The sequence below is a fragment of the Haliotis cracherodii genome, unplaced genomic scaffold (genome assembly GCF_022045235.1).
Source record: "Haliotis cracherodii isolate W230 unplaced genomic scaffold, xgHalCrac1.p SCAF_6, whole genome shotgun sequence".
In the NCBI taxonomy this organism is placed as follows: domain Eukaryota; kingdom Metazoa; phylum Mollusca; class Gastropoda; order Lepetellida; family Haliotidae; genus Haliotis; species Haliotis cracherodii.
This window is the reverse complement of record NW_027266319.1, coordinates 27,317,595-27,334,753: the sequence shown is the minus strand read 5'-3', so window position 1 is coordinate 27,334,753 and position 17,159 is coordinate 27,317,595. Positions and strand designations below refer to the sequence as shown.

The window sequence follows — 17,159 nt, the reverse complement described above, 5'->3', positions numbered from 1 at the left end:
GATAACGAGACCTGTCCGCCCGTAGCCATCTCCCAAGCCAGTGTACCCGAGCTTAGAGACCATTTAGAAGCCAGGGGACACGTGTCTAAGTCAGCAAGAAGGAAAACATTGTGGACACATGTTTCCCTTTAAACCTGAGTGCTATTCCTTTAGTATACAAAGTTGTTAGGAAGTTTTAGGAAATTTTATAAATACAAGTATTTCATTTTTGTAGAATTTGCATTTAATCATCACGTTTTAACATTAATTAATTAAATGAGTAGCTCTGGCATGCCAAGTCTGTCTGTTCTTGATGCCTGTTTGTTGAAGGATCCTTACAAAGATAGACATGTCTAGTTTGGTATGGGTTGGATGATGGTGGCTATGGCCAGGTTCGTTTATCAACGTACACTTATGGTTGATACATATCTGTGATAAAAGTGATTACAATCATTTCTAACATTATACATATACATTAAATGAAGAAAAACTACTTATTGTGCAGGAATGTACCGACTTAGGTTTGTCACCTCAGATACAGAAACATTATTGACAATTGATATGTGTATCCATTGAGCGAGTTATGATTAATGTTTTCGGGGTGTATGTCTGTAAATGATGTAAATACAGATCACCTGAAAGTGATGGTACATACCCGACTTGTCACTGCATATCAATAGTTGGTAACCGTGATGCAGAGATAGATAAACTACCGCCAATTTTGGGCAACTATGTAAATAATACAACTGAAAAATAGAGTATTTAAAATATGTGGTGACAAGGAGGTATATGTATCTTCCGTATAAACAATTCCTGCATGAAGTTACACAAAGCTTAGCTTGCAATTTTGGGAAGGCGATCTGTCTTCAGTTCGAACAACAAAACGCCACGCTATCAGGGATGAAATGTTAACTGTTTCTTCCTTTGGTATTACTCAAGTCAGTGTCCCAGACTTTTGGCATATCTTACTAAGAGTCCAAGGGACACAAGGCAGAGGCTGCAACAAGACATGCATTGTTGGAAGTTGGGAGAGACTGTCTTGACACACCCGGCCATGAAAGAAGCGTATGTAAATAACATTTTGTGATAGATAAAGCAGATTATTTTAACCCGTCACGGGTCGTTTTATCTCAGTTAATGTCCCAGGTCATAACGGTGAAGAGTTCCTATTGTCTAAATAAACACATTGTCTAGTTGTACACTGTTCCTATGTGACTATGCTCGTGCTCGTGTTTCAAACAAGTGTATACGTCTATGACCTGCCTCTCTATCGGGTTTCCTGTTAACACTAAACACATTCGAGAACCATCTTCAAGACTGACTGGGTCGAACTTACATTCGGACAATTGATCGATCATTTTGGAACTTCATGTTTGTCTTTGATATTGGAATTCTGGAGTTAGTCTCTAACCTGTATCCCTAAGTACGTATAAGCCAGACGTTCCACAGATGGTCAAAACTCCTCCTACTTCCACCTCGCCACGTTTCAGCTGAAAAATGTTGCCTTTGTCGAGCACCAAGGACATGTCCAGAGCCCTGACATTTATGACATTATGACATCGATCTGCTGTTTCGATTCCCAGGCGATGTCTGACAAAATACATTGAATGACTCAATATCAAATAATGAGCACATCTGAAATATTCATGAAAATAAAACATTATGATTTGTTTCACTTGAATTATGTATTATCGTGGATATAATTATAACGATAGTCTCTCCATCATCACAATCAAAATAGTGTACAATTCCGACTATATTATGAGCATCTCAGTATGAATCATTATCAAGTTCTGATGATACGAGGTGATTGTGAATCCTGACCCAAAGGCGGCGCTATTTGAAATCTTCGTAGAAAGAGCATGCTCAAACGTTGTGAAATGTAGATGAAGGCTGGAGCTGTCCAGCTTTATCACACATGTGATAAATGTATTGTATCGTGGTTATAGAGGGCATAAAACAGTATGCGAACATTATTTATACGTCCAAATTAATTCAAGTTCAATTATATGTATCTCCATCAGTATCAGCTTTCATCGTGGTCACGAAAATAAAATGTGCTCTGATGTTCAGTGTCTGTGTTTGGCGAACACCCACAGTCCTTCAGTCGACTTCATTACGCCAGCAGTCCTTCGTCCGACTTTGTGGCTTATATCTGCCTCTAACTTGTATCTGTGAAACGAAACAAGCAATCATTTTCTGTATTGTACGGGCTATGAACACTAAACTTAACGGTTAAGTGAGGTGAGGTGAAATTGGGGTTAACGTCGCGTACAAGATTAGTGTGTGTGTGTGTGTGTGTGTGTGTGTCTGTCTGTCTGTCTGTCTGTCTGTGTGCGTGTCTGTCTGTGTGCGTGTGTGCGTGGCTGCCTGTACTAGTCCGGACTGATGCCAATTTATAGTGCTAGCACACTGGGATACCATGCCGCAGTTTAACATGACTGATGCCAATTCATAGTGCTAGCACACTGGGATACCATGCCGCAGTTTAACATGAATACCCCACTCAGACACAGTATACTGACTCCGAGTCGAGCGCCAGGCAGGGTAACAACAAGTACCATCTTTTAACGTCTTTTGGTATGACGCGGCCGGGGATCGAAACCCGGACCTTCCGCTCTCCGGGGGGACGCTCTACCTCTAGGCCACGGAGACGGTCTTAACGGCTTAATTTGTCCACCACCATAAATTTTGATTTTAGAACTGTCTTCAGTTTTCTCCAAAGTTTTAATGACCACACGATCGTTTAAATATGGAAAGTAGATTTCGTGCAGTTTACGCCATGCGAGAAGGCATGATTTTTTTAAAATACAATTCACTGAAATCATATCATATACATATGTAACAAATCTTTAAAGAAAATGTACCTTTGAAGAATTCTTCCAAGCATGATCTTTTCTTCGTTCAGGGCGAAATGTTGTCCGATACAGTTTCTGAAAAGTAAAATTGATACAGGTATGAACAATGTCCCAGTCTCACATATTCCTACATACTTTCGTGAGGGATATATACGTTGATCGGAAATCAAGTGTCACAAATCGGTTCTGGAAAAGTACAGATTGATAATATGAAACAATGTGTTTATATTTAATACTTCATCAAATTTCTACAGACTTAGAATCTAATTCTGTGAGAAGGCTGGCATACATAAGCATGGTACACATGATGAAGATATAGTCTGAAGGCTGCACTGAGTTCGGAATATGGAAAGGGTTTTGTCGCGTTTATTTACATGAAAAGAAAGAACTAATTTCTTGACATAGGCGGGAACACGCAGAGATATCAACGACATAAAGTAAAATTGTTAAGACCACACATTTCAGAACCAGCTACATTAATACCACAGGCCATTATGGAATCCTGAACCTACGGAGAGACTGGCTTGACACACCAACTACAGCTGTAGCATTACCGTGGGCCAGCTGAGAAGGGGATGTATGCGTAGTGGTCTTTCTTCTTGATGTTCTCGGGCAGAAACCGATCGGGATCATACACATCCGGGTCCTCCCACACATCTGGGTTGTGATGAACATTCCATATCCCCAGTGTGATGAGGGTTCCTACTGGAAAGACCTTCCCGTCAATGTTCATGGGATTCTCCAGTCTCCGACTGACGAACGGAACGGGCGAGTGGAACCTCATCCCTTCCTTCAGACATCGCGTCAGATACTCCATCTTGGGGATGTCATCCCTAATAACATATACATGTTTCATGAACCTTCAACTTACTCAAACCTCACCAACCCAATAGTCGAACATATTAACGAACACAGGTTCATCATTGACGGATGTATAATCAATAAGTGACACTCCATCTGTCTCCTACAGGATTTCGAACAATAAAGGATTTCCAATACCAAATAGCAGCACTCGAAACCACCTCTTGCTAAAAATTAAGCCACGCTACCTGTGTCCCTCCATGTGATGTACCATGCCATGTGATGTGCCCTACCATGTCTTGTGCCCTACCATGTGATGTGTTCTTCCATGCGATATGTCCTTCCATGTCGTGTGTCCTTCCATGTGATGTGTCCTTCCATGTGATGTGTCCTTCCATGTGATGTGTCCTGCCATGTGATATGTCCTTCCATGTGATGTGTCCTTCCATGTGATATATGTCCTTCCATGTGATGTGTCCTTCCATGTGATGTGTCCTTCCATGTGATGTGCCCTACCATGTGATGTGTCCTTCCATGTGATGTGTCCTTCCATGTGATGTGTCCTTCCATGTGATGTGCCCTACCATGTGATGACGTGTCCTTCCATGTGATGTGTCCTTCCATGTGATATGTCCTTCCATGTGATGTGTCCTTCCATGTGATGTGTCCTTCCATCTGATGTGTCCTTCCATGTGATGTGTCCTTCCATGTGATGTGTCCTTCCATGTGATATATGTCCTTCCATGTGATGTGTCCTTCCATGTGATGTGTCCTTCCATGTTATGTGTCCTGCCATGTGATATGTCCTTCCATGTGATGTGTCCTTCCATATGATGTGATCTTCCATGTGATGTGTTCTTCAATGTCTTGTGCCCTGCAATGTGATGTGTGCTTCCATGTGATGTGTCCTTCCATGTGATGTGTCCTTCCATGTGATGTGTTCTTCCATGTCTTGTACCCTGCAATGTGATATGTGCTTCCATGCGATGTGTCCTTCCATGTGATGTGTCCTTCCATGTGATGTGTCCTTCCATGTGATGTGTCCTTCCATGTGATGTGTCCTGCCATGTGATGTGTCCTTCCATGTGATGTGTTCTTCCATGTGATCTGTCCTTCCATGTGATATGTCCTTCCATGTCTTGTGCCCTGCAATGTGATGTGTGCTTCCATGTGATGTGTCCTTCCATGCGATGTGTCCTTCCATGTGATGTGTCCTTCCATGTGATGTGTCCTTCCATGTGATGTGTCCTGCCATGTGATGTGTCCTTCCATGTGATGTGTTCTTCCATGTGATCTGTCCTTCCATGTGATATGTCCTTCCATGTCTTGTGCCCTGCCATGTGATACGTCCTTCCAGGTGATTTGCCATCGGTGACCTTCCCGGTCTTTTGATGTGCCCAACAAGGTGATGTACCCTACCACGTGATGTACCCTATCAGGTGATGCGCCCTACCACGTGATGTGCCCTACCAGTTGATGCGCTCTACCAGTTGATGTGCCCTACCAGGGTATCTGTTCTACTTTGTGATGTACCCTACCACGTGATGTGCCCTACCACATGATGCGCCCTACCAGGTGATGTGTTTGGACTCTCTTCCGTCCAGCAGTGTGTCCAGTTCCTCCTGTACCCGGGTCTGGAACTCGGGTTTGGAGGCCATGGTGAACAGCGTCCATGATATCCCACTGGCCGTTGTGTCGTGACCTTTACAAGAACGAAACGTAGATCAAACCAAATATTTGAAATATGGGTCCTAAGAGGAACAATAGACCCGTCACATAACCTGCCCATCTCATGACTTTCAACATCATCACCTTTCTCCACTAATTTGTCATATGTCTTGTACAATTAGGCACATTTCTTTTTTTCGGTTAATATATGTCTTCCGATCCTTTTGCTGAGACCAACGTTTCGGGATATCAGCTGCAAAAGCTGCACTCTTTTTGTTCTCTGTTGTACCCTATCTGATTGTTTTCTTTTACCTGTAAAATGAGTCTCAGATATATGTAACTAAGAAACATTCAAATCAAGATTAGAATGGGAATGTGTTTGCGGCCGACGTATTGTGGAAAATCACGCTGCGATATATTTTCAGACAACAGTAACGTATCTAATGGCGGAAACATCAACATCGCTTGCAGATACCAAATTAAATTCTATGTGCGGATTTCCGTTACAACCTTTCAGCCTACCCTACAACAGGGGAACTAATCCGTTTATATTTAGTGGCAATTTTATGGTAACGTATCTGATCAGGATGTCACATTCCGATCACCAAAGACGAGGAAGAAAATGTTTTGTGGAGAAGGAACCATATAATATGTTACAATACTGGATAGACACCTATCAACGATGTTTATCAAACTCCGGGCGCATTGCACCAAGGCTGAGCGTTGCCAGATGAACATGACATAAATTGCAACACTTGTTTTATCAGCCCTGCCCGATTTGAGTAGTGACAGGCTATATTCCACTGAACTATGACAGAGAGTTACCTCAACAAACAGAGATTGTATACGTAGTCATACCTTCAAAGAGGAACGTGTCGACTTCATTCCTGATCTCCAGCGGGGTGAGGCCCTTGCCATCAGCATCTCCGGCACTCAGCAGGACGTCCAGGAAGTCGAGGTAGCGGGTCTTGGGGGGTCCATCTCTCTCCTGCATACACACAGCACACATACACATAGGACAATCTTACACACACAGTACAATGTTACACACAGTACAATCTTAAACACACAGCACAATGTTACATACACAGAATATTACCATAGGGGACCTATTCTGTCCCTGAATCAAATTACTCTGTGAAATGAATAATACCAGTTGTTTATCAAGTTAGACACTGACCAAGGTCTGTCGCCTCTTGTCGATGATGTCTTCCGCCCAGCGATGTACAAAGTCACACTGCTTCTTAAACTTCTTCCCCTCGGGGGAGTTGTAAAAAATGAAGTCAAAGAAGTGCCAGAGGTTCCTGAAAACAATATTTTTTAATCATTCCCGTGCCCTACAATATTCATTTGCCAATTTCAATTATAGCCGCAAAACAAATCATATCTCTGGGTACTGTTAACACCGGCATCTATACAAAATAAAGACATTTGTAATGAATCAGGCTTTATTCTCTCAGATGAACTTAAATAAAATTTGACATTAAAGGCACAATACTGGATTGCAGGCACTTGTTCAGTATACAAAAGTCATGGACAGAAACTATTGATGAGAATGCCGGTTTAAAAAATCTACATGTCTGCATGAGTAACTGCCTAAATGATATATTAAGACCCAATAAGGGTTCTAGAAGCTTAAGGATAACTCTACACCTTCAGGAAACATTCCTACGATATGCCAGAAATGGCAATCTGACTTTGACTGTGATATTACAAGGAAAGACATGTAGATGCAGATACTGGATGAAGATATATAATGGAAGACGTTAAGCTACTCGACTTTCAGTAGAGATTTGTGTTTAGAATTATATATATATCAAAACAAAATTGTTTACAATGAACATGGTTGACAACAGCTTAGATGGAGTTTGTTTAAAGGTGAATGAGAGTTGTTGTCACACACACACACACACACACACACACACACGCACGCACGCACGCACACACACACACACACACACACACACACACACACACACACACACACAAACATACATACATACATACATACATACATACATACATACATACATACATACATACATACATACATACATACATACATACATACATACATACATACATACATACATACATACATACATACATACATAGCAACCAATCTCCAATCCCAATCTCATTAAAATCAGATCTTAGTTCTCGCTACCGTTAAACAAAGATCTGTGGATATCCCATTACGGGTCACATCAGACCGATCTTTCGCGAACTTTGGCCGACCAATGGAATCACTAACAAGAAGTTGACAATAGCTAATCAGAAGGCAGCCTTATCGAGCTTTCGGCACGAGTTTCAAACTGGCGGCTATGCTTCGAAGCATATTTTGACATATGCTCGTAAAATTAAAAATTGAAATTAAAAACTGAACAAAAGAACATTCTGGAATGACTAATAGATGGTCTAGACTGTATGAATACACACATAAAGCCTATAACTGTCTTTCGGAATACTCTGTGTGGTTTTTTCGAGGTTGCACGATCAAAAATCACATTCCAACTGTCACTTTCATTACCTGATAAGCAATGCTCTGATTAGTCAGATGAAAGGTCGTTCTGACATGACCCGCAATAAGCTGTCCTCAGATCTTTGTTAAGCGGTAGCGAGAACTAAGATCCGATTTTAATGATATTGTCAGCAACCCATGCTTGCCGTAAAAGGCGACTATGCTTTTCGTAAGAGGCGACTAAGGGGATGGGGTGGTCAGGCTCGTTGACCTGGTTCATGCATGTCATCGTTTCCCAATTGCGTAGATCGATTCTCATGATGTCAATCACTGGATTGTCTGGTTCAGACTCGATGGTTTACAGACCGCCGTCATATAGCTGGAATATTGCTGATGCGGCGTTAAAACAACAAACCACACAAACAAACATAAAACAAATCGAAGTACTATCAACTTCAATCGGAAAAAAATGTTTAAAATGCTATTGCAAAGAAGCAACACGTAGTGTCAGACTTTTTCGATCTTCAGAAAGCCTATGATACCAACTGGAAGCATGTCGTTCTAAATGTCTTTTGACTTGAGAGCCTGTTTACCTCATTATATATCACAGTTCTACACAGACAGACAATTTCAGGTACGAGTGGGCTCGACCCTGTCTGGCCATTATAATCAGAACGAGGGTGTTCCACAAGGCAGTATTTTGTCTGTCACATTATTTTGTATTTAATGATCTGGCACACCTATTAAAGTAGTTGGAGGCCAAGTTCTTGGGGCTTTGTTTTCGACCGCCACCTGACATTCTTGCCACATATAAAATATCTCAAGGCAATGTGCCTGAAAGCACTAGACTTGCTGAAAGTCATATCAAACTCTAAGTGGGCCGGAGGCCAGACAACCCTTTTCCATTTGTAAATGATGTTTGATTCGCTCAAAATTGGATTACGGTTCCATCATTTATGGTAAAACCTGAACAAGTAACTTACAGAAACTAGATTCAACACACCATCAGGGCTTAAGGCTCTGTCTGGGAGCTTAGTATCTCAGTTTTACGGTCCTTTGTTGACAGGTATTCAATAATAGCTAACTTGTTCGCATCTAGATATGGTTGCAATATTGCCCATGCGATGTAAACTTTTAACTAACTAACTCACTCACTCACTTATGTCTTGTGAGTACAACTAACTGTCAAGTACTTCACTTTAAAAGCTTTGGAAACTATCAGGCAATTACATCGCAAGTATTGATTTCTGCGTAAACACAGTCTTTTCTTTTTTAATTCGACCCTCGAAAGTAACATATTGACTTCAATTATTTCATTTACGTGTTTCACATGTAAGCAATGGTCTTACATTTCTCAAAGGAACGTTTCTATGAAACTCTATTGCTAGCATTGCCATGCTGTTCTAACAGTTGCAGTTGGTCTACATGTAAATATGTGGTTTTCAGGATGGCCCTATACATACCGGTTTCGGTCTGTCACCAGGGTGAGTATGTCATTCACTGCGTTGACATACGGGTGTGTTTGCCTAGAAACAAATACATAAACAGTTGTTTAATTCAACAGTGTAAAACACTGATTTATTTTTCATTAAGGATTTGACTGTTATGAATATAGTATCCCACGTAAAATACGGTCATTTTCCAAATATGTCTATATAATGCCTCGTATTCACCCATGCGGCTGTCTGTACAATGCCTCGTACTCACCCATGTTACTCTCAATATAATGCCTCGTACTCACCAATGTGGCTGTCTGTATAATGTCTCATACTCACCCATGTTACTCTCAAAATAATGCCTCATACTCACCCATGTTACTCTCAATATAATGCCTCATACTAACCAATGCGGCTGTCTGTATAATGCCTCATACTCACCCATGCGGCTGTCTGTACAATGCCTCGTACTCACCCATGTTACTTTCTATATAATGCCCCGTACTCACCCATGTTACTTTCTATATAATGCCTCATACTCACCCCTGTTTCTGTCTGTCTTATTCCCCGTACTCACCCCTGTTCCTGTCTGTCACATTCCCCGTACTCAACCCTGTTGCTGTCCGTCACATTCCCCGTACTCACCCCTGTCGCTGTCTGTCACATTCCCCGTACTCACCCCTGTTCCTGTCTGTCATATTCCCCGTACTCACCCCTGTTCCTGTCAGCCACATTCCCCGTACTCACCCCTGTTCCTGTCTGTCACATTCCCCGTACTCACCCCTGTTCCTGTCTGTCATATTCCCCGTACTCACCCCTGTTCCTGTCAGCCACATTCCCCGTACTCACCCCTGTTCCTGTCTGTCACATTCCCCGTACTCACCCCTGTTCCTGTCTGTCACATTTCCCGTACTCACCCCTGTTCCTGTCTGCCACAATTCCCGTACTCACCCCTGTTGTTGTCTGTCACATTCCCCGTACTCACCCCAATTGCTGTCTGCCACATTCCCCGTACTCACCCCTGTTCCTCTCAGCCACATTCCCCGTACTCATCCCTGTTGCTGTCTGACACATTCCCGTACTCACCCCTGTTCCTGTCTAACACATTCCCCGTACTCACCCCAATTGCTGTATGTTTTCCTTGACAGACATGGCGCACCTCAACAGGATATCAAATGTACACAGACTGATCATGTTAAACACCTCAAAGCTGGTGCCTTCCTCCACGTGCTTGTCAATCTTCTCCTGTTAAACAAACGTTGATACATGAAGATCTTCAATTTGAATTGTATTTAAGTTATATCGCGACGTGTCGGCTTGATGTCGAATGGTACCCTGAATCGACCAGAACAACTCTGAACTGGGGCGCCTCACATGAATGGACGCCGTTGCCCCCTAAAATCTCCTGAATTGTAGTCATAAAACAATCTCTCATCATAGTAAAACGATCGACACCTAACGGTGTTGCCATCAACTGTGGTCAAATATCAGTAGGTGTGACAATGCACGCAGCTGAGAGTTCATCTGACAACTGCAATCATGAAATGATTGATCATGAGATGACATGGTTGAAGTATGTACTCTTCTTACCATCATGATGTCAATGGCGTTGTTGGAGACGTCGACGTAGGGTTTGAGGATGTCGAAGTGGAAGGCGGGGGTGAGAAGGCGGCGAGATCGGTACCAGCGTTGTCCCCCCGCAATCAGGAGACCCTCCCCCAGCCAGGACACTAATGATTCATAGGTGACTCCAAATCCCCTTGGCTTCGGCTCTGTGCAATGAGAGGGTCAAAACTCGTTGAATATTAGTTTCGTTGATAATGAAATCGATTTATCAAAGATAAATAATATTCAGTAACATTAAATTGTTAAAACCTCATTTCAGATATCGTTGGGAGTAATTCAATACACATATTGATGAGTCCGGTCACCTGTGGACTTGATGATGGCTCTGATAGTGTCTGGATGGTACACCCTGATGATAGGATTGAGGGGCCCTATCCAGAGCCGGAAATACTTGGGGTATCTCCTCATCCATTCCTTCTCCACTTCAGCACGCTTCTCAAACTGCTTAGGTAGCTGAAATAAATCCATAATCATGATGTAAAGGGCAGAGGTGCTTCTCTGAAGTGTGCCAGAAACAGATTCGCCCTGATTATATTTCTTTGAAGATACTACTCAATCGTAACAAATGTTATATTTGGGACAACACTTTCTCAGTAAAGTATAGATTCTCGTACCTTTTGGGGTCCCAGCGGAGAAGCGAACCCACACTGCCAGAGTGAGGCATCTAATCGCCAGCAAAATCAGCGATCTAGTCCACTCAGCCACCGACGCTTCCACACAAAAAAATGAAAGTCCGAACATCTGGTTGTCTAGTTCGTGTGGGTTCGAATCCCGGACGGGACTATTACTCATTGGCATTCATATTACCCTTAACTATCACTAAGCGCGTCTTCTCGTTGCCACAAAGGCCGCCCCTATATCATGACGCTTCCGCCGGCGTATGGTGCTTGCTGGTGCCAAACGTACTCAACGACGTCTGTAAACACTCTGTCTTCTGTCATTACGAAATAGACAAAGCGGACTTTCGTCGGAGAAGATAACTCTTTGCAATCGACGGACGTTTTAGTTAAAGCCATGCCTTGGAAGGTACGATATGCTCGGATTCCTGCAGATCACGGTCTTCGCAAACACTGTGCGCGGACTGATGCGACGGTCTAACGCGGTTGCAACCGTTGACGTTGACGTCACGAATCTGTTCCGGAGATGCATCGTGCAAGTAGCAGTCTTCCGGGGCTACCACGTTTGTGGTAATTTCGCTACCTTCATTTGGGTACATCCAAGCCTTCGGGAAATATGGGCTTACGCAGCACCCATTTGTGCCATACCAATAGCCCCCTCTCTCTGCGCCGAAGTCAACCTGGCCCTAAAGGTTCAATTTGGCCAATTTATTTCATCAAGTGCATTTCATGCAGCGGGCGGAATGATTACTGTCCATCCAGACTATGTCCACAAGACCAGACTAACAGATGTATTCATGGACAGGAGCGCGAAGTGATGATTATGCGAACACGCTCTTCGTGTGTGTGGCATGGACTCAATTGTTTAAAGGTCGTCGTGAAATAGGTAGAATAGTGTTGACCATTTATTCCTTATATTTGTCTTGGCACAAAAGTGAAACAGAAACCCTATGAATTCTGTCTTGAACAGCAGTGATTGTTTTGGCAGTAGAGGCAACTGTAACACAAAAGAAACTTTACCATCGTTTTAAGATACTTAAGATGAAAAACCACAAAAGATAGATGCATGAAGAAATTGTGTTTAAAAACATCCAAATCTCAACGAAATCAACATTTTTAATGACAGTCATACAACATCCGATATTAGCATTACAGTTGCCCGAAATGAGGTGGGGTAGCAATTGCAAAAATAAGCTTTCAACGTAAAGGGCACAAACATCTAAAATCGCTCGTCAATGACACGTCATATTAATTTTGTTTGTTTCTTGTTTAACACCGCACTCAACAATAATCCAGCTATATGACGGCGGTCTGTAATTATCGAATCTGGACCAGACAATCCAGTGAGTGACATCATGAGCATCGATCTACATTATTCGGATACGATGACATGCATCAACCAAGTCAGTCGCCTCATCCGACAAGCATGGGTTGTTTAAGATCAATTCTAACCCGGATCTTCACGGGTCGTCACATTAATAGCGTGAATGACTACCCCCTCATACAAGACACTCTCCGGCACACAGAAAAAGTCAGGTGTTTGATTACGTCACGTGGAATACGTCGCCATTCTCCTTGGAGGGCCTGGACCAGTTCTTGTCGGTGAGCTTGAGGATGTGATCGATGTCGAACGCAACGATCCATGACATCCCAGAGGTGTTTTCTTCGGGACATGTCTGGGGATTGTGCAGGCCACGGCAACACGTTGACGTTGTTGGCTGCAAGGAACTTCTGTACGATTCGGGCCTAATAGGGCCTGGCGGTATCACACTGATAAAGGACACCGCGTGTCAGCTGTTGTAGAAATTGTAGGACAATCGGACGAAGAACGTCATCAGAAGACGACCTTCTGTCTGTCCCGTAGCTGCCAAGGATCTACGGTCTCTGACGACGATGTTGCTGTCCATTGTAAAGCCTGTAAACCCTAATTCTTTCCGCCCTGTGTGGCCTGGCCACTTGTCGGTCGACTGAATATGTGTCAAAAGGCATTCGTCGCTGATGACGTCACTGACAGGAATCGATTTCGGAGATCCACAGTACGTAAGTACTGGTCTTCATTGGGTGTAGTTGCCCTGGGCCTGTCAGTTTTCTTGGCCTTACTAATTTCTGCCCGGTCTGTATGGTTACAGGCTAGTTACAGCAACTAGCAACCAAAAGTTCTAGCAATGTGGGCATCGGTGGCTCTCATCTGTTTCATTCCAAGGGCCCGCTGCTTTGTCCGAGTGTCAGTCGTGGCATTTCTGTGTTTTTTTGAGTGTCTGACATGCCGTCAGTATCATCTATATACCCTTATTGCACGTTTAGTTTTGGCGTTTTTCACATTTTCGCATTTTCTTTTTAAAAAAACGTGCCGTGGACGTGTATCACATTCTGCATAGAGCATTGAGTTAGTTTGAACTTTTGTCTTTAATTTTTTGCAATTGCATTTTTAAAGTTTCTTTTGGGCGCCAGTATAGAAGAACTAGTTGCTACAGTAAACGACACAGTAACAACAGCAGTAACAGAAGTAACAGTAAAAATAACTATATGTACCCACCACCTTAGTCGACTTTGACAGAGAATACCAAATGGCCTAGAATGAGTTAAACTGACCCACCAAATGCAGGTTGCCGGTCCTCCAGGAGAAGTCCTTGACGCCCTGGCACTTGTTAAAGAAGCTGAAGAGACGCCGATACCAGACCAGGAACCTGATTACGCGGTACGCCACGTACAGGAGGACAGATGTCCCTAAAGACTGCAGAACAGTTTTACGATTAAAACGAGATACAAGCTCCAGCGGGTCCATGTTAACAAACCTCTCTCACCCACACCAGGGTGTGAATGAACCCTTCAATGTAAGTGTTCGCTCATTGGCCTGTGAGTTATGAGGAGTCACTGCGTGTGACGTCAAGTTTATATGTAGGTCTTCTTCTAGCGCACGAAAAAACGTGCTTCGTTTTGTCGGGGCCATAAAAGCCGTTTGCGGAGATGATGTCGTGCATATCATCGTCCAAGTGTTGGTGTGTCCCAGTTAATGACAATGTGCAACAACTCGCATAACTATATTTGCCCCTTGGGCTCCAATTCGTATCCCAAAGGAGTTAAGGTAAAGTAATATACGTTATAACCCGAGGAATAGAATTTATGGCTCTCAACTTCTTTATTATGAGGAACACAACGTTTCGGAGTATATACTTGAGGCAGAGAGCATATATATGTACATGTAAGAACAACAAAAGTTATGAATACACAATGCCATATAGAAAGTGGTCAAATGTAACAAATGTTATATTTGTGATAACACTTTCTTAGTAAAGTACAGATTCTAGTACTTTTTTGGGTTGAGTCCCATCCGGGATTCGAACCCACACCTGCCAGGGTGAGGCACCTAATCGCCAGCACACAATTGTCGGACTTTCATATTTGTGGAAGCCTCGAAGGCCGAGTGGGTTAGATCGCTGACTGAGTGTGCTGGCGATTAGGTGCCTCTGCCACTGTCATAGCCGTCGGGGTATCAGTGCAGAGGAAGTAGTTCGATCACATTTTGTGAGCACAATAAAAAAGGCGGAAGGTATCCGGTGTAATGCATTTTTTCCAAAAACAATATATATCATATCATCTCACAGAATAATCAAAGTGTGCTTTTCAAGAAATGCCCATTTTCTGAGCGATAAACAACATCCTTGAATTTTGATCACGCAGTTACATTCCAACGGTAGATGAGAGGTTAGCTGACTGCGAGTGACTATTTCAGCAGCGTACATACACTACCAGCACGAACTGAAGGAAAATCACGTGCAGATGTAGTATTGAAGGGCCCTTGCCTAAGGTCACCACTAAACAGAACCGGCAGGGCACATCACGTGGTAGGGCAGGGACATCACTTGGTAGGGCGGGGCACATCACGTGGTAGGGCACATCATGTGGTGGGGCAGGGACATCACTTGGTAGGGCAGGGCACATCACCTGGTAGGGCACATCACGTGGTAGGGCAGGGCACATCACTTGGTAGGGCTGAGACATCACTTGGTAGGGCGGGGCACATCACCTGCTAGGGCACATCGTGTGGTAGGGCAGGGACATCACTTGGTAGGGCAGGGACATCACTTGGTAGGGCGGGGCACATCACGTGGTAGGGCAGGGCACATCACTTGGTAGGGCAGGGACATCACTTGGTATGGCGGGGCACATTACCTGGTATGGCACATCACGTGGTAGGGCAGGGACATCACTTGGTAGGGCGGGCACATCACCTGGTAGGGCACATAGTGTGGTAGGGCAGGGGCATCACTTGGTAGGGCGGGGCACATCACCTGGTAGGGCATATCACGTGGTAGGGCAGGGCACATCACGTGGTAGGGTAGGGCACATCACGTAGTAGGGCAGGCCACATCGCTTGGTAGGGCACGTCTCGTGGTAGGGAAGGGTACATCACTTGAAAGGGCACATCACGTGGTAGGGCAGGGCACATCACTTGATAGGGCATATCACGTGGTAGAGTAGGGCACATCACTTGACATGGCATTACAACTTGTAGGACAGGGCACATCACCTCCGGGATGCCATCACCTGCACCTGCATACAGCCAGGTTGTATTCTTTAGTTACACTACTCAGCTGTGCTGCCGAGGGAATGACTCATCACTAGATGCGTGGAAAATTGCTCAATGTATCTAAAAGCAACATGACTATGTTACTAGTTAATTGATATTATCTGCTAGCATGGTGACATGACTTATTGCAGCTGTGGGTGGAAAAATGGTTTCAGGAAACATGATACTCCCACTATCCGTGAAGCACGTAGCTGTAATATGAGGTTATTTTCTGCACAAACTGTGTGAACAGTAATCTGTAAATGCAAGGGCCAAGTACTAGTCTTTAACATGTTACAGAGAGAAGAAGAACAACTTTGAAAAGGGGCCACAAAAATGTCAGTGAAAGGGGCAACGCAGAAGTGGTATCTGCAAATTGAGCCAGTATATACTCAATATTACCCATCCTAATTCCCTGAATCTATTCATCCTTTACTATCATTTCCTAGCTAATATTTCAAGCCATAGAATAAACTATACACGTGAAACTGGGTCTCCTTGGCGACAACTTGCTGTGATATTAAAGAAAGAGCCTCCAAATCTGTTTACCAAAACACTTGATTGTATACTATTAGGTTTTTATCCACTTTTGAATACTTAGACCGAAATTGAAAAAATGTAGCATGGAATGGAACTTAAATATTAATAACTGTGTCAAAAGTCTATCCAAAGTATATCAATAACTAGGAGTCCCAATAGCTGCTAAGATTCAGTGTAGTCCATCATATCAGGACCCGTGTAGATCCGGGGTAAAAGTCTTCAACAACCCATGCTTGCCGTAGAAGGCGACTATGCTTGTCGTAAGAGGCAACTAACGGGATCGGGTAGTCAGGCTCGCCAATTGCGTGGATCGATGCTCATGATAATTATCAATCACTGGATTGTCTGGTCCAGACTCGATTATGTACAGACCGCCGTCATATAGCTGGAATATTGCTGAGTGCCGCGTTAAAAAAACAACCAACCAACCAACCATCATATCATAAATGAATCTGGTTATGTCTCCTATATACCTGCCCGGGACAAAACCTTTCTGACATCCATTTTTGATCAAAGACAAGATCTGTTTTAATCCTATTTGATTTAACAAATGATACTAATTTATAAGAAATATTTAGCAGTGATATTGACCGCCACGTTTTC

At 43.3% G+C, this 17,159-nt stretch overlaps 1 protein-coding gene across 1 annotated transcript; it reads right to left on the bottom strand.

Moving 5' to 3' along the window:
- Window positions 1-2,048: 2,048 nt before the first annotated feature.
- On the bottom strand, window positions 2,049-14,237 carry LOC139444917 (cytochrome P450 4F2-like). Its single transcript, XM_071225925.1, has 11 exons — window positions 14,043-14,237; window positions 11,135-11,282; window positions 10,794-10,975; window positions 10,324-10,448; window positions 9,231-9,293; window positions 6,487-6,610; window positions 6,165-6,294; window positions 5,211-5,340; window positions 3,392-3,670; window positions 2,847-2,912; window positions 2,049-2,151 (listed from the first exon to the last, which is right to left on the bottom strand). Exons 1-11 carry the CDS (start codon window positions 14,229-14,231, stop codon window positions 2,049-2,051), a joined length of 1,539 nt encoding a protein of 512 aa, XP_071082026.1. The 5' UTR covers window positions 14,232-14,237.
- Window positions 14,238-17,159: the final 2,922 nt, after the last annotated feature.